Consider the following 20,353-nt stretch of genomic DNA (forward strand, 5'->3'; position numbering starts at 1 on the left):
AGTGAATTGTTGGCTAAATCCCTGCCAGGTCTGAGCTCCGTGTGAGCAGAAACAGAGCGGCTCCTCCTTGGCATTCAGTCTGTTGTTTGCCTCCATTCCTCACTTTGATTCAGTGCAAATACATATTTGTAAGTGTTGATTGTAATTAAAATTTGAATTGTGAAGTTATGGATCTGAAAAGCTCCAGGAACAAGCAAGTTCTCAATGGATAATTTTTCCCTCCCCTTTCCTTTCACGAATATTTTGCTTTTCCACTGATCTCTTCTGGAGCTGATAAATGAATTAATAATTTTCACTGCTGAGGTACTGGGCAGTATTTTCCTACACTTGGTTCAGATAATGAACTGCTGGAAGTGTTGCACATCTCTAAAGCAATCCCTGTAATTTGCACCTGATGAAGTCCTGACCACAATCCCAGTAACACAAACGTCATGCATCTCTGGATAAGACAGGAAAAAACACCTTAAGTAGCCAGGAGAAAGTGAGAGTAGAAATTTATAAGTTGTCTAAAAAAGTAGATCTGCAAAATTTTGACTTTTTTGTGGTCTTTTACAGAAAAGGTCTGATGTCTACTCGGTTGAGATCTATGGGACAAAAGATCTGCATAAAACAGAGATCGAAGATGAAGAGGAGAAGCACAAAGACCAAAAAGGCAACAAGAGGAAAAAGAAGGCAGAAGATCTTAAGAAAGAACTGGACCTGGTGAGTGTTGCTGAGCTTCCATTACACATTCCGTGAAAGCCAGGGATTGTCCTGCACTGAAAATCCTGGCACAGGGAAGGATTTGCTTCCTCACACTCCTGGAGTGTGCCAGCAAAGCCCTGTGCAAGATTAATACCTAAAATGAGAGGATGGATCTGGTATAATTAAGCCACCAATGGTACAGAACATTATCTGCCCAAAAAAGGAGCCATTCCCCAGATGGAATCACTGCCATCAGTATTTCCTGACAACTTGCGCAGCCAGCCAGGAGTCAGAGGGAGAGGCAGAACCACGGCATTGTGCTCCAGAGATTCCAGAGCTGAGAGCAAGTCTCAGCCTGAAACACAGAGGGTTTTTACCCAAACCAACTGCTCTGGCCTTCAAGAAATCTGGGTTTTCCTCCTGGCTCTCCACTGACCTGCTGGCTGCTCTTGGAAATGTTGCTTCCTCTCCACGCATTCCAGTTTCCCAATCTGGAACATGAGGGTAATTATGCTGACCTCTTTTTGGGATTGCTGTGAGAGCAGCTCAGAGGAGAGGCTATTTACGGGCTGGATGGCATTTCAAAGCTCAAAGAACACCAAAATAAGATATTGATTCCATGATTCTCTCATCCATTCACCCAGCACGTTTCCAAGATCTGCCCAGCAGCAGGTAAAGGTAAATATTTCTGTCTGTGTTGTCTTTGCCACCGGGGGATGTAACTCCACTCCCGTGTTTCTAAAGAGAAACCAAAGCACAGACAGGAGAATTGACTCACCCAAGTACCCATGAATCACTCTGAGAAAACAATTGGGAGATCTCTCAAATTCTTGGCTTCTAAATCCCAGTTCAGCACAAGATATAATTAGGCCAATGATACCACAGAGGTGTCACTGCAGGCCAAGGAGAAGAGCTTTGAGGTTTCCCTCTCCCACACCCTTTTTAACTGTGCTTAGAACCTGTTGCCTCTTTCCACCAGACTGAGGAGGATAATTCACATTCCCTGCCCTGGCAATCAAGGGCAGAGGTTGTTGTCACACACACTCTGAGCCCTGCAGCATGCAGTCAGAAATGATTTATCCAAAAGAAGCACAGCCCCTCGTGGCAAGCAGCAGAAACATGAACACACCACCCTGTTCTTGTGACAGATTTGCTGGAGGAGGGAGCTATTTACAAAAACACTCTGCAAATCAAAAGGAAAAAAAATCTCATCTTCCAGTGGAAGATATTTTGCTTATCAATATGCAGATTTGTCTGATTAATGAAAGTGAGGTGTCATACAAGCAACCTCATCCATGTTCCCAGATCCAGGCAGTTTGGAACTAAAAATTCCAGCAGTCTGATGCCCTGCTCGCTGTAATTTTCTGTCTCTCTTGGGATGCAGGATGACCACAGGCTCAGCACCTCGGAGCTGGAGATGAAGTACGGTACCAGCATCGACAAAGTAAGTGCATAGGGCTTCCTTAAGGAGCTGCCTCACTCAGTGCCTCTGGCCTCCCCCGAGCTCCCCAGGAGCAGGAATTTCGTTATTAGATGTGTGTGGGTGCCTGCATTGATGCTCCCACTAAAGCCTAAACCAGCAAGCCAACGAGCACTGCCCTGGATTTCAAGTGGAGTTCCTCTTGAGTCTGAAGAAAGCTGCTGCTTTGAAATCAAAAATGGGACCTCAGGGTTTTGCAGCAGGACCTCATTTTTTTTCTAAAGCTGTTATCTTTTGATTTCACCACAATTCACTTTTCAATTTTTTTGCCAAACACTGCATGGATTGAGCTGATTTTGAAGGAGAATCTAGATTTGAAAAATTACACCTTTGACACCTGACATTTGAATATCAAAGCACTGAACGTGGCCAGAGCCCAGACAAGAATTTCAAGAACCTCCTGAGCTACAAACACCTTGTGGAAATGCAGAAACAGCAGCAAAAGAATGTCAGTTTTCCCCTGGCTTTCCAAACAATTAGTCCAGGTATATTTGATTGATAACCAACGGAATGGAAACTCCTGATGGATGTGGCCCCAAATTCAGTGCTCCAGAAGAAAGAAGTAGCTGTTCCTCCATAGCAGATAATTAATAGCAGCTGCTCTGAAATCAGGAGATTTGGAAATCAGAGTTGCAGCTGGTTTGTGACACAAACAACCCTGAAAGAAGCAGCAGCAGGGGCATTTTGTTCCGAGCTGGGGTAAAAATCTGTGTGTGATGTCATTGTAAACGTGTCACCTCCTTCTGCAGGGTCTCTCGAGTGCAAGAGCAGCAGAGATTTTGGCTCGGGACGGCCCCAACGCGCTCACTCCTCCCAAAGCCACCCCCGAAATCGTGAAGTTCCTCAAGCAGATGATCGGGGGCTTCTCCATCCTCCTGTGGATCGGGGCTGGCTTCTCCTGGATCTCCTTCGGCATCCAGCTGGCGCAGGGGGTGGATTCAGCCTTTGACAACGTGAGTGGATGAGTGCCCACCCCGCGAGCGCTGGATCCCGCCGCGCTCGGGCTGATCTAAATGCTGCACAGTTACTCAGTAACTGCAAGGAGCCCTCTTGTTCTCTCCAGACTGTCCCGCTGCCAACCACTTCTGATAAAAACTCAAACACCACGCACACCACTCGCTTAAAGAGTGCCTGGGCAAAGGTTTGATAACCTCTGGGCATAATCACAATTCTTGAGAATTCTGAGAGCAGTAAAAAAGTCTAAAGACTTTAGACTCTGACTTCAGTCAGGGACTAAAGAGTCTCTGACTAATTCCCCTTTGAGTGATACTCTGCTTTTTTTTAGAATTTGTTTCTTACGCTGTAATTTGTTCAGGATTGTGTCAGTTTAGAGAAGGATTTTAGATTATTAAAGCGATTAAAACCTTTCTTTATACACACACACAAAAAAAAAAAGCTTTAATTGAACATTTACAGGCCAACACCTGAAGTACTTTTCTTAACCTGTCTTTTAACCTGGCCAACACCTCATTTTGAAACAACACAGAACTGATTCATTCTAACAGAGGAATTGCTGAAAGCTTGTCTTAAATTAACCCAATTATATCTTTTGTTGATCAGCTCTACCTCGGAGTTGTCCTGGCTCTGGTTGTCATCCTCACTGGCATCTTTGCTTATTATCAAGAAGCCAAAAGCACAAACATCATGGCCAGCTTCAGCAAGATGATCCCACAGGTGAGAACCACCACTGCCTTTCAACTGAGGCAAAAATTAATCCAAATAAAGCGTGAGGGAAGCCCAGCGAGCCCAACTTGAATTTATCTCTCAGCAAATGACCCAGATAAATGTCCTGAATCACAAACCATTGTTAAAAAGCACACGGTGGTTGCTTCCCTGGACCTGTGAATTGTAGGATGCACATCCTTGTTTTCCCTCTAGCACTGGGTTAGAGATCTCCGTGCCCAGTTAAAACCTGTAAAAGGGTGAAATGTGCTGGGTTCCACATTTTGCAGCTCACTGCTTTTACCCACAGACCTGATGTCATGTGAGCACTTCCCTGGAAGGCAATTCCCCATCTCCAAGGCCACTTCCCATCTCGGATCCCCCAAATTCCAGCCTGAGCAGTCCAGCTGGATGTCAAATACGCTCCCATTTCCTCTCCATCACCCTGCTCTGGCTCTTTCCCAGAACAGAGGGGAGGATCTCAGTGTAGAGAGTAGCACAAACCTAATTTTTGTCCCATTTCTCTCTTCCAGCAAGCTGTTGTCCTCAGGGATGCCGAGAAGAAGGAGCTGCCAGCAGACCAGCTGGTGGTTGGGGACATCGTGGAGATCAAGGGTGGGGACAGGATCCCTGCAGACATTCGCCTCATCTTCACTCAGGGTTGCAAGGTAAACAGGGCTTGGAAGAGCAAAGGAAAGAGGGAAAACAGAGTTTGGAGAGGTTTATTACATAGGAAGAATTTCTACACAGCCAATATGGGTTATTAGAGCTTTGATTGGACATAATTAACGAAGTCAGAGAGCAGAAGCCTGAATGTGATGCTGAGCTCCTCTAGGACTGACATCTCCCTCCCTGGACATCCAAGAAGTCCATGCCATGTTCTGCCTCTGCTCTTTGCCAGATGCATCAATACACGACTGAGAGTTTCCACTGGAGGCAGAGCCTCAAAATTGTGGGGTTTTCTCAGGCTGCTGCTGAAAGTCCTGCTGGCAGACACACAGCATTGGCTGGCCTGAATTCCCACAGAAATAGGTTCTGTCACGGACAGCAGCAGCTCAGAGAAGAAGCACTGGGAGATGGTGATGTCACTGATTATGAATGAAGCTGCCATCTCACCTCCTGGGCTGGACACCACTGTGTACTGCTGACTTTAATCTGGGCATGTCTCCGTTTCATTAAAGGTGGACAATTCTTCACTCACAGGGGAGTCAGAGCCGCAGTCCCGCTCCTGTGACTTCACCCACGAGAACCCCCTGGAGACCAGGAACATTGCCTTCTACTCCACCACCTGTGTGGAAGGTGAGCTGGTCCTGAAACTGGGCATGGAAATCCCATTTCATCCTCTTTATCTGTTTCTCCACTGGCTCCAGCCACGTTTATCATCCTGTGTGCACACCTTTACATCCTGTTCTCTTTTTTTCTAGTTAGTCTTTGACCTCTATTCAGCAACTTCAGGTGAACCGAACATTTCTAATTTTTATTATTTATCAGTGTACAGAGAGAAGGGCCCCCAAAAAGGCACCTGCAGAGGTGCTGCTTGGTCCTGCTAACCCATTTGAGCATTCTGCTTTGAGGAACTTCAGAGAGGTTTATTGCCCACATGAATTTTGACCTGAGCAGATTAAAGCGTGACCTTGGAGGTGGTCACACTTAACGTTTGTTCCAACACGCAGCGTGGTTATGGCTGCACCAATCGATGGATTGATTTGGTGGTGGTTTCCTTCCAATTTTTCCATCAATACCTGTTGGAATGTCAGGCTGCAACTGCCTCTGAGTGTTTGTGTGCCCTGGAGGTGACAGTTTTTGTCCCTGCAGGCACTGCCACCGGCATTGTCATCAACACCGGGGACCGCACCATCATCGGCCGCATCGCCTCCCTCGCCTCGGGCGTGGGCAACGAGAAGACGCCCATCGCCATCGAGATCGAGCACTTCGTGTACCTGGTGGCAGGAGTGGCCATCTCCATCGGGGTCCTCTTCTTCATCATCTCCGTTTCCATGCACTACAAGATCCTGGACTCCATCATCTTCCTCATCGGCATCATCGTGGCGAACGTGCCCGAGGGGCTGCTGGCCACGGTGACGGTGAGTCTGTGCTGGGGTTCTCTGCTTGCCTCTCCAGCTCTGGGCTGGGTTGAGTTTGAAGAGGGGTGGGGGTTTTTATTCCAAGGATAAACCCTTCATTGGGAATTCTGGTGTAACTGAGTCATTCATCTTAAACCCAGCTGGGGTTTAAGTTCAAGTGCTGCTCTGCCTCGATGGCTGCCGAGTACAATGACGTGACTCATTTCCCCACCACCCGCTCCCACTTGGTAGTGGGGACATTGTACCCTGAAAGTCACATGAAAACTCCACTTATTACCAGTTGTCCAGCACTAAAATCCCTGCCTGAGGAGCAGCACACCTGATAAGCCCTGCTGGCTCCAAAGCACCCCAGCAGCAAACAATGAAGGGAATCATTGCAGGACTCATGGAGCTGGTGACCAGCAGCTCCCTGCCCATTGCAGGTTCTTCAGTCTCAAATAACCTCTTAACTGATAAGACATCCTTATCTCTAGGGACAGGCAGCAGGTTCCTATCAGCAGCAAATCTACCTGTGCTTGTTACAGCCAAATCTCAGATGCTAAATTTAAAAAGGGAGAAAAAAAAATGCACTGCAGCCAACAAAAACGACAAATTTTTAAATATTCCCTTAAAAACCCCAACCAAACACACAACAAACCCCACAAAAGATCTACCAGGAGAACGCAATCTCGTTACACCTGTGTGTCACCACACCTTGGTGACAGCTGGACCCCTCCCCTCCTGCCAGGTGAGCCTGTCCCTCACGGCCAAGCGCATGGCCAAGAAGAACTGCTTGGTGAAGAACCTGGAGGCCGTGGAAACCCTCGGCTCCACCTCCATCATCTGCTCCGACAAGACAGGCACCCTCACCCAGAACAGGATGACTGTTGCCCACCTCTGGTTTGACAACCAGATCTACTCGGCCGACACCAGTGAAGATCAAACAAGTAAATGGGAAAATGGGGGTGTGGGAAGGGGCAGATACCGGGATCCATCCTAGGATGCTCACTTTTGGTGGCTCAATCAGACATATCTTCCTTCTACACATGGAAATCCCCCCCTAGCCATGTGAAAAGAAGAATTAATATTGAATTCCACTCACAGGAAGTAAACCTGAAGGAGGTTCTACTCCAGAACCTTTTGCCAAGAGTACATTTAGCAGGGAATTAAGCAAACACAAATCATCCAAACCCCTTTGCCAGCACTGCTAGAGGGAAAAGTTATATCATTTTTTTTCCATAAAGGGAGCAGTCAAAAGAAGAATTTTTTTCTGCAAATAAGTCAGTTCTGTTTTTTCACTGTTAAGATTTTACTTGTGTCATGCAACGTGCTAAAGGATGCAATGTGTGCTTTGCTTCTCTCAGCCCAGCCCTTTGATCAAAGTTCCCCCTCATGGACAGCATTATCAAAAATTGTCACCCTCTGCAACCGGGCGGAATTCCGGCCAGGACAGGAAAATCTCCCCATCATGAAGGTACTGCTGACTTCACACCAGCTTCTTTCCCTTCCTCTGAAAAAGCCATTTTCTCTGTTTGGCTTTAGCAATCTCCATTTTACCGTGCCAGCCAAGTTCCTACTGACAGTGGTTTTACTGCTGCACACTCACAAAATTTAACACAGGATAAAAAACCCACACAGCCAAGAGCACAGAAATGCAGATTATCCTGAATTGGAGGAGATCCACAATCCCAGCTCCTGGCCCTGCACAGGACAGCCCCAAGAACTCCTGTGCATTGTCCAAACCCTGTGCCTGCCAGGACAAGGGCAAGACAACTAGCAGGAACAGCAATTACTGCACTGTTAATTTATTATAGCAAAGGTAAACATACCTTAATTGATGCTTTTCCACATGACTGCTTGGAGGTAGTAAATTCTACTGACTGGACTACCAGGACAAACCTGCTGTTTACTCATCAACACCATCTCCAAATTAATTTGGGTTTGTGCCTCAGCTCACCTGTAGTGACCTGAGTGTGACCCCAAACAGCAGCAAATGCTCTTTGCCTGTGTTTGCTGTGGCTCAGCTCTAACTCTAAGAGCAAAGCAGACATCCCCAAATTCTATTTTAATATTTTTCCAGGATCACTTGAACATAAAAATGTAGATTCCTTGTTGCTGAAGTGTGCGGCAAGTCATGGAATTGTGGAAACACAGAAGTAAAATGTTTTCTTCCTTTGTGCCCACAGAGGGTCGTGGCTGGAGATGCCTCTGAGACAGCTCTGCTGAAATTCTCTGAGGTCATTCTGGGGAACGTGATGAGCATTAGAGCACAGAACAAGAAAGTGGCTGAAATCCCTTTCAACTCTACCAACAAATTCCAGGTGTGTTTCATTTTTTTTTTTTTTTTTGGAAATCGTGCCAGATTGTTTCTATCACTGGGCCTGATGCAACAATGGGTGACCTGGAAGCCTTAATGGGGTAACAACAGAGGAAATTCAAGTTATAATAGATACAGTTCATTCCATTTGATGGAAATCATGATTTCTTCATGGAAAAGAACATTAATCCCATGGAAAACTAGAAGCAAATGAGCACAATTTGAGCTCTTCCAACCCATCTCCTGTTTGTGGCACAGCTCTCCATCCACGAGACCGACGACCCCCAGGACAAACGCTTCCTGCTGGTGATGAAAGGTGCCCCGGAGAGGATTTTGGAGAGGTGCAGCACCATCATGATCAACGGCAAGGAAGAGCCTCTGGACAGCGAGAAGGCAGAGGCTTTCCAGACAGCCTACATGGAGCTGGGGGGCATGGGGGAGAGAGTGCTGGGTGAGTGCCTGGGAAAACAGGGTAAAAAATGAAAATGGGGTAAAATCCAGCTTAAAACCTGTGAAATGGGGTTTAAAGTCTTGGCATATCCAGCATGCCTGGAGAAATGGTTAAATCCCGGAGTTCCATGGGCAAGAGCAAAGCCTCTCCTCTTTCTCCCACATTGTCCTGCCCATCACACCAACCTAAAAATCTTTTCAGGTTTCTGCCACTTGTACCTGCCTGAGAAGGAGTTTCCGGAGACCTTCCAGTTTGACACAGATTCCATGAACTTCCCGAGCTCCAACCTGTGCTTTGTGGGGCTCCTGTCCATGATTGACCCACCTCGTTCCACGGTGCCTGACGCTGTCTCCAAGTGCCGCAGTGCTGGCATCAAGGTAAGGATTTTACAGAGGAAAACCACAGTGGGTCCACTACAGAAAGATTCATTATGATTATTTTAGGTATTATTTAAAGTATTTAAAATTTAAGATCTTCTGCCACATCGTCACTAATTATCTTTCTAGCAACAACTACCAAAAATATTAACTTTAGTTAAGACCACCCTATAATTTCAATTTAAAAAGTCCCCAGAGACAAAACATTTTCATTTAAGTGGGAATTGGACTATGGGAACTGCACAAAACCCTCAAACCTGGAAATCCAAATTTGCAAAAGCTCAGAGACTCTCTCATCAGATCCATTTCTAGAATACAGAACCCACACCAGCTGGAATTACTTGCTGGGAAACAGAGTAAGGTGATAGAAACAATTCTAGAGAAGGCATCAGGACACTGCTGTGAACATTTATCCAAAGGAATCACTAATCTCAACATTATTCAAGTGGAACCTGAAGCAGTAATTCCCCTCATTTCACTCCCTGGGGACCCACAAGTAAACTTTCAGCCCTAAGCAGAGGTGAAATCTATCTAAATCAAGGAAAATAATATTTGAAATTACAGATCCCAGATGAGATGAATCCCAAACCCCAACCCTGATGAATTTTTCCATAGCCTGAAGACAGATCTGGCAACTTTTCTTCAAGAAAAGCAAGAAAAGGCTGTGCCTTATCTGTCAGGACACCTCAGTCACAAGGATCCATTTTAAGATGCAATATTCTAACAAACCCTCCCCACTGAACATACCTAATATAGATCCTTATATAAGGGCTCCTTTATTCTGCATTATTCTAATCTGGCTGCCTGTGACGAGTTCTTCCTTCAGAGCCCTGATAAAGCAGCTCAGAAAGAGAGGCAGAGCCCAGATGTTGATACAGAGCTGGGCAATTACCGCCCCTAATCTGCCCTTGCTGTGTACACAGCGCTGCTCTGATCCCAAAGTGCTTCCTGCTCCTCAAAACCGGACATTGCCCCTTACCTCCCTCCACCGTTTGGCCATTTGGCACTCGCTTGTCCCTTGCTCAGGTCATTATGGTCACTGGCGACCATCCCATCACGGCCAAGGCCATCGCCAAGAGCGTGGGCATCATTTCAGCCACCAGCGAGACCGTGGAGGACATTGCCAAGCGCCTCAACATCCCCGTGGAGCAGGTCAACAGGAGGTGAGAGCCAGCAGAGCCTGGCAGCACCCAGGGCTTCATTTCCCTGCTCCCTCCTCAGTGCTTTTATTCTAGATCCCTGCTGCTTTCTGCTTTTTTTGTGACACATTCCCACTCTTGAGTCATCTCCACCTAAATGTGTCCACTCAGTGGTTTTCATCTTTGCTGCCCGTGAAGAAAATCTGGCGAATTATACTGTGCAGATCATGTGGAAGTCACTGTCACTGCCTGTTTGACTAAACACACACACACACAGAGCAAAATTCAGCACCACACGACCCAGTTTGGACCATCAGCCCAAATTCCTGCTTCACCCTTTAAATGGGGAAAAAATAACATCACAAGGGAAGGATAAAAGCTCTTTGCAGAAGTGATGTCTTCCCCTGCTCCTCCCAGTGAGAGGCCTCTTCAAAATCCATTTTCTGAAGCTTTAATGAGACCCCCTCTGTATCCAGAGGCGACTGTGATCCACTCTGGATTTCTGCCTTTCATTCAGCTCCTGCTGATTAACAACAAACGCCTCTGCAATTAACTCAGTGTGCCGCTTTCCTGCCATCCAGCTGCACGCCCATCCATTCTCAACCTTCCAGTCTGAACCCCCACTCTGCCTTGCCCGTGGCTCTTGCAGGGAAGCCACGGCAGCCGTGGTGAACGGGATGGAGCTGAAGGACATGAGCTCGGAGCAGCTGGACGCGATCCTGCGCGAGCACTCCGAGATCGTCTTCGCGCGCACCTCGCCCCAGCAGAAGCTGATCATCGTGGAGGGCTGTCAGAGGCAGGTGAGGCAGGCGTGGCAAAGGTCCCACACAGACACCAGCCCAGGGCTGAGAGGCTGGGAGCCAATTCCCAGTGCTCCCTAAGCTCTGTTTATGCTCTTTTCCCCCGTGCCAGAACATTATCTAACAGATTGCCACAAACGCTGCCTGGACTCAATCCAAGGCACTCAAATTCCTGCTGCAGACACAGCTCCTGGTGACAAAATGAGCTTTCCCTGGGTTTGGAGCTGTAGCCAGAGCATGGATTGTCCCTGTCACTCTGAGAAGCACAAAAAGCCTCCTGTGCCCTGTCTGGGAAGGTGAATTCCCTCAGGAATTCTTTAAACCCAGATAAAAGCAATGCTGCTGCCACATCTTCTCCTCTTATCTCTTGTGGCCACTCAGAGCCATGTCCTCCTGCCCACAGGAATGTTTGGGAGTGGAACAGGTTATTGGCAGTGCTGGCTGAACAGGTGAACTCACAGCTCTTTTCCAGCCTAGATTATTTGTGATTCTGAGGTATGAACTCCACAGAACGCCAGAGCATGATTTATGTACCACCAAGTCTTATCTGTGTTACTTCCCAGGGCTGTAAATCAGGCAGCAGGACTTAAAGAGAGTTTGTCCCATCCATGGGCAATATTATGTAAAGCAGCCTGGACTGCAGCCAGCACAGGAGGAAAAAAAAAAAAATATTACAGAGCTCTATAAAAGATGAAAATTGCCATCAAAAGACTCTCCACTCAAAAAATGACATCTTCCAAGTAGATTTTGTGAATTAAAGCCACACTAGTGCTGTGCCTGGACTTTGTAGAGAAGAAGATGTGTCACAAGATATTATTTTATTTTTGCAGTCGTGCCAGCACTGAGCTTCCCAATCAGCATTATCAGCTCTTTGGGTTTAAGCCTGGAGGGCTCTCCAGAGAGTAAAAAAGAGATAAAACTTTTCAATTTGATGCGTTTTTTTATTTTTTGAATGGTCTCTGTTAGGCACACGGTGGGTAAACGTGTTCTGCACTGCTCAGACTCCCACACTCCTGGCAGATTTGGCTCTTCAGGGATGAAAAGGAACACCCTCCCCCAGCCAGTCTCCAGCTATGTTTAGTACTTAGAGCTTATAAGCCTTTCTGTACATGGCATTATTTATAGGTAGTGACACTGTGCTCAATCCCCCCAGGGACAGGAAATTCAGCATTTTATTCATCAGTTTGCCAGGCTTTGCCCCCACTCTGAACACCCTGCCTTGAACCAAGCCAGAAACTTCTGCATCAGCCAGAGCAGAGCCTGGAGCTGCAGGAGATGTTCAGGAAGATAAGAAAGAAGCTGAGTTGGAAAATCAGAGCTTTCCATCTTTTTGGATTAGTAGAGAAATTCTAGCACAGACTGAGGCTGGCCAGAAGCTGTGGGGATAGGATGAGGACGGGCTCTAACTCAACAGTTACATAATTTGTGAATCAGATGAAGCCTGGCTGTTTCTGTAGCACTTCATTAAAAAAAAAAAAACCAGGACATTTTGTGTTAATCAAACCTCCCCCAGATGTCAGAGGAGAACCTGGCTCTGCTCAGACAGGGATGGAACACGTACATAGAGCAGACATCCAAATCTTAAATCCTCTTTATACCAAACCATCAGATTAATTGCATTTGAAATGCATCTAATTGAGATGTCCACTCTTCAGGACATCCCTGAATTTTCCAGGTCTCTACTGTAAAGGGAAGCACACAAAACTCTGAGGTTTCTCTCCTAGCCCTGCCCACCACCCTCCTGATCCCTGGCTGTGTTTGGCACAGGGAGGATTCACAGCTTCCTATCAGCATTTTCCTGTTAGAAATGTAAGGACTGATGATGGCAGGACTCACCTCTCCTCCCAAACCCACACGTGGATACTTTTGTGTGTTCCAGGGAGCTGTGGTTGCCATGACTGGAGATGGAGTCAATGACTCCCCTGCCCTAAAAAAGCTGATATTGGGATTGCTGATATTGGGATTGCTGATATTGGGATTGCTGATATTTTCCTGTTAGAAATGTAAGGACTGATGATGGCAGGACTCACCTCTCCTCCCAAACCCACACGTGGATGCTTTTGTGTGTTCCAGGGAGCTGTGGTTGCTGTGACTGGAGATGGAGTCAATGACTCCCCTGCCCTAAAAAAAGCAGATATTGGGATTGCTATGGGGATTGCTGGCTCAGATGCAGCCAAAAATGCAGCTGATATGGTCCTGCTGGATGATAACTTTGCTTCCATTGTCACAGGAGTGGAGGAAGGTAAAGATAATGTTGTTTCCCACTTGTTGAGCTGGAAGCTGCTGGCAGGGCTCCCTGATCCTTCCCTCCTCTCTTCTCTTTCTGTATTTGTGGATTTGATATTTGGGAAAACTGGGAATGAATTCTATTTCTACTCGTGACAATCAGAGAATAAGGAAATTATCTCCTTGTCTCACACATAATAAAGATTTGCTGTCTCTATTTGATCAAGCTTCAGATAAAAGCACTTCCTGACTCGTTCCAATGCAGTCTGAAGCCTCACAAAGTTATAAATTATTTTCTCCATATTTTCCCTCTATTATTTTCTCACGCATCACCTTCACTGTTCTCCACCTAAGACAGGAGCACTCATCCCACACTGTGAAGAGCTTGTGGTTTGCATCACAACCACAGCATTTTGGGCAACGGGACTGTTCCCCTCAAACTGCCTCATCAAAAGAAATGTTTTATTACACTTGAGTTTTCAGAAGGCTCTAAGGGAGGGGACCTTGCAAAAACCCAACAAAACCAAATTACAAAATGCATGAGGAAACACACGAGGAAAGTAGAAATAAGCAGTAAATGTTTCCGCCTCATTTAGTTAAATTTGAACTTTTTTTTCCCTGATAAAAATTCCCTTTGACAGAAGAATTTTCTCTTCCCCCAGGCCGCCTGATCTTTGACAACCTGAAGAAAACCATTGCCTACACCCTGACCAAGAACATTGCTGAGCTCTGCCCCTTCCTCATCTACATCATTGCCAGCATCCCAATGCCCATTGGCACCATCACCATCCTCTTCATCGACCTGGGCACGGACATCGTGAGTTGGGAGCTTCAAAGTCATTTCCTGCTGGAATATCCTGCCAGGGAGAGGGGCTGGGCGTGGAGGCACATCCAGGACAAAATCCAGGGGATTTTGTGGCTTTATCCTACAGCTGAGAAAGGCAGCGGAAAAAAGGGATTAAAAGCAGGCAGGCAGAGGGAAAGAAGAGTAGAAAACAAGAACAACCTGCAAGGGGGGAGCAGAAAGCAAAGACATCTGAGGCAGGCTAAAATCAGCAGTGAACAATTATATATAATGTTAGTACAATAATAATAATATAATTATATATAATTATAATAACAATATAATATAAATTACAATACAATATAATACAATATATAACATATATTATAAATACAATATAAATATTATAAATAGAATATAAATAGAATATAAATAGAATATAAATACAATATAAATACAATATAAATACAATATAAATATAGTATCTTGTGTTTTAATCAAGAGATCAGAGGGATTTCTGCAGTTACGCCTCACATTGCATCCAGCCCAGCCCAAGGGACCTGGAACACCCTTTAATTTTATTATTCAATTATTGTTAACCTCCTCCAGCCTTTTGTATTGATCACCAGATCCATGCAAGTTTCAGACTTCCCCCAAACCCTTTACACATTAATAGGAATGAATGAATGAATGAATAGGAATGAATTAATTATTAGGAATCCACACAGATCCTCCTCTCCTTTCCTCCAGTCCTGCCAACATTCAGCAGAACTTGGGAGCTGCAAATTGCTGCTAAAGCCCCGGGAATCAGGGAAATGCTGCCCCCCAGCCCCTGAGGGTTTGTTTCTCTTGCAGATCCCCTCGGTGGCATTGGCTTACGAGAAAGCTGAGAGTGACATCATGAACAGGAGACCTCGGAACAAGAGGAAAGACCGGCTGGTCAACCAGCAGCTGGCTGTGTACTCCTACCTGCAGATTGGTGGGTTGGCCTCCCAAACACTCTCTTGTGTCACCAAAGCAAGACTCGGGCTGATTCATTTAAAAAAAAAAAACTCTAAATTTAGGAGATGAAACTCAACCCCTTCCTCTGCAAACTCACCAGCCCCCTCCTGTTGCTCGTTATTCAGCAATAAAATGAGGTTTTATCTAGAGAGGGCAAGAAATTCACAGCACCAAAACTCTCAAATTACCTTTAGCATGTTTCAGGCATCCAGCACATCCCCCAGTGCTCCTTAATTTTGGTTTTTCCTCATTCCTGCCCCTTTGTTTCTGCAGGAATCATGCAGTCGGTGGGGGCCTTTGTCACCTATTTCACCGTCTATGCTGAGCAAGGGTTCCTCCCCTTCACGCTGCTGGGAGTGAGAGTGAACTGGGAGAGCAATGCCATCAACGACTTTGAGGATTCCTACGGACAGCAATGGGTAAGGCAGCCCTGAAAATTCCCTGCCCACCTGCTTGCTTAAAAATTCCCCCAAAATAAAGGCATAGGGAATGCAAATCAGGCTTAAATGCAAATAGAATTAGTTTTTCATCTCGTGTTCCTGCAGGAGAGACTCTTTAGGGCTTCCTGCCACACAGCTCTTTCATTCAGCCTCTTCTCTTTCATTCATTCTTCCACAATTTGCCACCTTCTCACTCACTCACAGCCTCTGCAGATGCACCTTCCTCTCTGGTTTTGATGGTTAAAAATCAATCCTCACCATCCTCTCCCAGCCCTGCTGGTGAGCAGCACCTCTGCCAGGTCCTGTGCAGCCTCCCCCTCCCTCCCCTGCAGAATCACAAGGCGCAGGAGGCGTTGATAAATCCATACAAACACCCCTCACCCCCAGCTCGTGCTGCAGCCTCGTGACTCAGTCCCGGAATAAAGCCGGGCCCAAATCTGATCATTCTGTCTCTAAATCTGGAGTAACCCCGCACTCACACCTTGGGCACTGAAATGAAGCCTCCCACGGAGGTTTGCAGCAGCCTGGGGGAGGTGGGAGGGTCTGATTTTAAAAGGTTTTGGTGTTTCCTTGGCTCTGCAGACCCATTACCAGCGCATGTACCTGCAGTGGACTGGCTACACAGCCTTCTTTGTCAGCATCACCATCCAGCAGGTGGCTGATCTGATCATCAGGAAAACTCGCAGGAATTCCATTTTCCGCCAGGGCCTCTTCAGGTGGGTTTTGCAGAGGCACAGTCCCAGGATGGTTTGGGTTGGAAGAGCTCGGCTCATCTCATCCCAGCCCTGCCATGGGCAGGGACACCTTCCACCAACCCAGGCTGCTCCAGCCTGGCCTTGGGCACTGCCAGGGATCCAGGGGCAGCCACAGCTTCTCAGGGAACCTGTGCCAGGGCCTCACCTGGGGAGAATTCCCTCTGAGGGAAGGATTTTTTCCTATCTAATCTAAACCTGCAGTTCAAGTTAGCCTCCTGCTCCCTTCAGAAGCAGGTGAGCTCAGTGATTTGGCCCTCTCACTTTCAGTCTTTGCACAAAGATTAAGCCTGGCCTTAAACAATCACAAATCTCAGACAAATATTTTATTACACCTCCCCTCAGCCCCTTTTCTACTTCAGGGTAGGGATTTTCTTTAAAGACATTGTGCTGGTTATTCTGAAAATGCACCAGCTTAAAGCCAACTTTCCATTCATTAAAATGTTTACTGGAAGAAAATGGGAGTTTCTCTTCCAGATTACTTTCTGAACTCCTTATCAAGAGATAGCAAGTCTGGACTTCCCTGAGATAACTTGAGGCTCTGGGAAGGGAGATACCAGCTGGCCAAACTCCCCCAGACAGTGCTGGCCGCCCTCTGCAAACCTCCAGTCCCAGGAGAATTCCAAATATCAGCTGGGACAGAGGCCAGCAGCAGAGCTGGCATTGCCTCCCGGGGTTTCTGATAGCAGAGCAATTTATTTTCCATCCTTTATCTGCAGCCTACACCTATGTGTGCTTCCTCCTTGCATTAACACCTGAGTCACCCTGAGCGCAGTCCCAGAGCAGCGCGAGCCTTGAGGAGCTGCTCTGGGTGTCTCCCACAGCTGGATTTGGGCTGGGAATGCTGCCAGGAGAGGCAGGAGCACTTGGGGTACAGGACAGAGGTGCCCAGCCCAGCCCTGGGCCTGCAGAGCTCACCCGGAGCAGGGATTGCAGGGATCCAGAAGGTTCCTGCAGGCACACAGGGGGTTAACTCTGGGGTTAATTTAACTCTCACAGGGGTTAAGTCAACTCTCCCACAGGGGTTCAGGGGTTTAACTCTGGGGTTAATTCAACTCACTCACAGGGGGTTAACTCTGTCACAGGGGTTTAACTCTGGGGTTAACTCTGTCACAGGAGTTTAACTCTGGGGTTAACTCTCTTACACGGGTTTAATTTATTATTATATAATATTATTTATAATTTAACCCTCTCACAGTGGGTTAACTCTGGGGTTAAATTAAACTCTCACAGGAGTTTAACTCTGAGGTTACTTCAACTCTCTCACAGGGGCTTAACTCCGCTTTGTCACTTTGTCAGAGGGGTTTAACTCTGGGGTTAACTTAACTCTCACAGGGGTTTAACTCTGGGGTTAATTTAACTCTCACAGGGGTTTAACTCTGGGGTTAATTTAGCTCTCACAGGGGTTTAACTCTGGGGTTAACTCAGCTCTCTCACAGGAGTTTAACTCTTCCTCTCTGCTTTTCCTGCAGGAACAAAGTCATCTGGGTGGGGATATTTTCCCAGATAGGAATTGCTTTGATTCTCACCTATGGCCTTGGACACGTTACAGCCCTGAACTTCACTCCACTCAGGTGAGCTCTGGTGCCACTGAGCTCCCCTGCCCTCCCCGTGGGCACAAAATGGGAGCAGGAACCCGTGCAGCACCACTGCAGGATAAATATTTTTAAAAATTCATTATATTCATCACTATTTCTTGGCCAAAAAGGCCATTATTGCCATAATTTCCACATTCTCCTACTGGATTTCCTACTGAGCATCCAAAAACCTACTTGTGTAGGTTTCAACATTTAAATATTTCTTCCAGCATCTCCAAGGTTTTGATGAGCACAGCCAGCATTTAACTTTTCTTTTAAATAGATCAGTCAGGTGATTTATTGCTGTGATAACACCAGGCAAAATTTCCTTCTGAATAGGACCTGGAATTAATTAATCCAGTGACAACTTAAAACTGCGAGGCTTTACACGCTCATCATCAATTTGTGTGATTAATTAGGAAAAAGGAGAGGCCCAAGGGGGCAGATTTGTTTTAGTGGCATGGAACAGCACAGGGACCCCAGAACTGCAGCTGAGATGTTTTCAGGAGTTTCTGAGTGAGACCTTTTGCCCCCACTCCCAGGTTCCAGTACTGGTTTGTGGCTGTTCCTTTTGCCATCCTGATTTGGGTCTACGACGAGGTCCGAAAGCTGCTCATCAGGAGACACCCAGGAAGTGAGTGCACTGTTCTAATTGAATTTTAATGGAATATTTTGATTTCACCTGTCTTTTCCCACCCTTTCACTCCCACCCCCACCTCAGCTGCCCCTCGCAGGTGACTGCTGAAAAATGAACCATTTTTCTCCAATGATCCCTTTTCCTTTTTGAGGAAAAATAACCGATTTGTTTTAAATAAAAAATTATTACCCCCTCCCTTCTCCTGCAGGTTGGTGGGACAAGAACATGTATTACTGAAGAGTCTGACACAGGAGAGCTCCTTCCCCACCTGGCCCAGCCTCTGCTGCTTTCGAGTCCTGTCTGTGCAATATCGAGCATGGATCCATCCCGTGCTGGGGTGAAGAGATTTCATGAATTCTATGAAGAAATAAGGACTTTAGAGGCTGAGAAATTACCTCCCACTGTACTGTAAAGCCTAGAAATTGAAATACTACCTATTTTTGTAACTGCTACGATTTTCCCTCGTTCAAAGATGGAGTTGGAGAGAAGTGTGAGAGGAAAACAACCCAAAGACAGGAATTCCACACAATCCAAGGCATTAATTTGCACTGAAGGAGTTGTTTGTTGATTTTTGTGCTGGTGGAACTGAATTCCAAGGGAGTGCACACCTAGATCTGTTTTACCTTGCCACGGGTAATTGTGCTGTATAGGAATAATTTGATAATAAAACTTTTTTTTTTTTTTTCCAGAAAACTGTTCTCTGCCTTATTTTTTTTTCAGAAAGACTGAGAGAAACCGAGTGGATCACAGAGGAAAGAACCCCCATTAACTCCCATTTTTTACCCCCATTAACAGACCAAACACTTGACCCCATTCTGATAGAGGTGTCTTGAAAATCGAGCCACAACCAGATTTGAACACTTTGAGACCCCAAATTCAATGCTCACTTCCCAAAGGTGGCAATCTCCAGGGCAAAATAGATATTAGAGTTGATTTTAGGATTAGTTAGGTACAGGTAAAGTACTTTTCAAAACGTCACTTCAGCAAGAACCTGTAGGTTCTTGTTTAGACAAACGATTTCCCAATTTTAAAGCAAAAACAAACAAAAAAGTTATGTTGCTTTTTCACTTTTAAATACAAGTTTAGACAAGTTTTACAGAAGAAACGGGGCAGAAGGAAAGCTCCTGTTGCAGCAAAGAGAGAGAAAAACCAAGGGAAGAGCTGAGGGAGGGGAAAATGAGGAATGTTTTCCAATCTAAAGCTGTCCCCATCAATCTAAACTTACATTTACAGCACTTAGAATAAAATCTAAAATTTAATAAATTCAAGCTTAGATAAAATGGAAATTTTAAATTTAAATTTCCAATCTAGAGCTGTTCCCTTCCCTGCTAGGAGCCACTTTGCATTTTGTGACCTTCTTTCCCCCGCATAGCGCCTGGCTGGGCGTTAATTACTCCGAGTATTAATTATCCCGGGGATCAGCGCTTTTCCCAGAGAGACACGAGGAAGAGGAATTGCCAAGGGAGGAGGAAGAGCGGCAGAAAATGAAGCGGTAAACACGGGGCGGGCCCAAATTCCAGATAAATGTGCTTTTATCGCTGGTGATGCAACCCTGGGGCAGCAGCAGCAGCAGGGCACAGGTGCCAGCCTGACTCATTTCACACCTTGGCACCCGCCAGCAGCCAGCACTGATTTATTTTATCTTGTTTGAATGATAGCAGAGATAGGAGAGAAGCTGCGACACCAGCTGATTCCCAGCACTTGTGGCTTGGCCAAAATTCCTGCCCCAACAGAGGCAGGAAGAGGAAAGGAGAAGAGGAAATTCGGTGTGAGGGGAGAATTTGCTGCTCAGAGCCGGGAGAGAATGCAGCTGCTTTTGGTTTATTTTTAAAACCAAATATAATAAATAACAAGAAGAAGAACAAGAAGAAGAAGAACAACAAGAAGAAGAAGAACAAGAAGAAGAAGAACAAGAAGAAGAAGAACAACAACAACAACAAGAACAACAACAACAACAAGAAT

At 46.1% G+C, this 20,353-nt stretch overlaps 1 protein-coding gene across 1 annotated transcript; it reads left to right on the forward strand.

Moving 5' to 3' along the window:
- Positions 1-549: 549 nt before the first annotated feature.
- ATP12A (ATPase H+/K+ transporting non-gastric alpha2 subunit) lies at positions 550-19,066 on the forward strand (the record flags this gene model as incomplete). Its single annotated transcript, XM_053963238.1, has 22 exons — positions 550-702; positions 2,069-2,128; positions 2,914-3,117; positions 3,725-3,838; positions 4,360-4,494; positions 5,008-5,125; positions 5,642-5,910; positions 6,638-6,836; positions 7,254-7,363; positions 8,076-8,210; positions 8,465-8,657; positions 8,859-9,034; positions 10,061-10,197; positions 10,823-10,973; positions 13,047-13,215; positions 13,862-14,016; positions 14,839-14,962; positions 15,259-15,404; positions 16,008-16,141; positions 17,650-17,751; positions 18,297-18,388; positions 18,600-19,066. Coding segments are annotated over 22 exons (3,105 nt in total), but the record flags the coding sequence as incomplete, so codon positions are not given.
- Positions 19,067-20,353: the final 1,287 nt, after the last annotated feature.

The sequence above is a fragment of the Vidua chalybeata genome, chromosome 23 (assembly GCF_026979565.1).
Source record: "Vidua chalybeata isolate OUT-0048 chromosome 23, bVidCha1 merged haplotype, whole genome shotgun sequence".
In the NCBI taxonomy this organism is placed as follows: domain Eukaryota; kingdom Metazoa; phylum Chordata; class Aves; order Passeriformes; family Viduidae; genus Vidua; species Vidua chalybeata.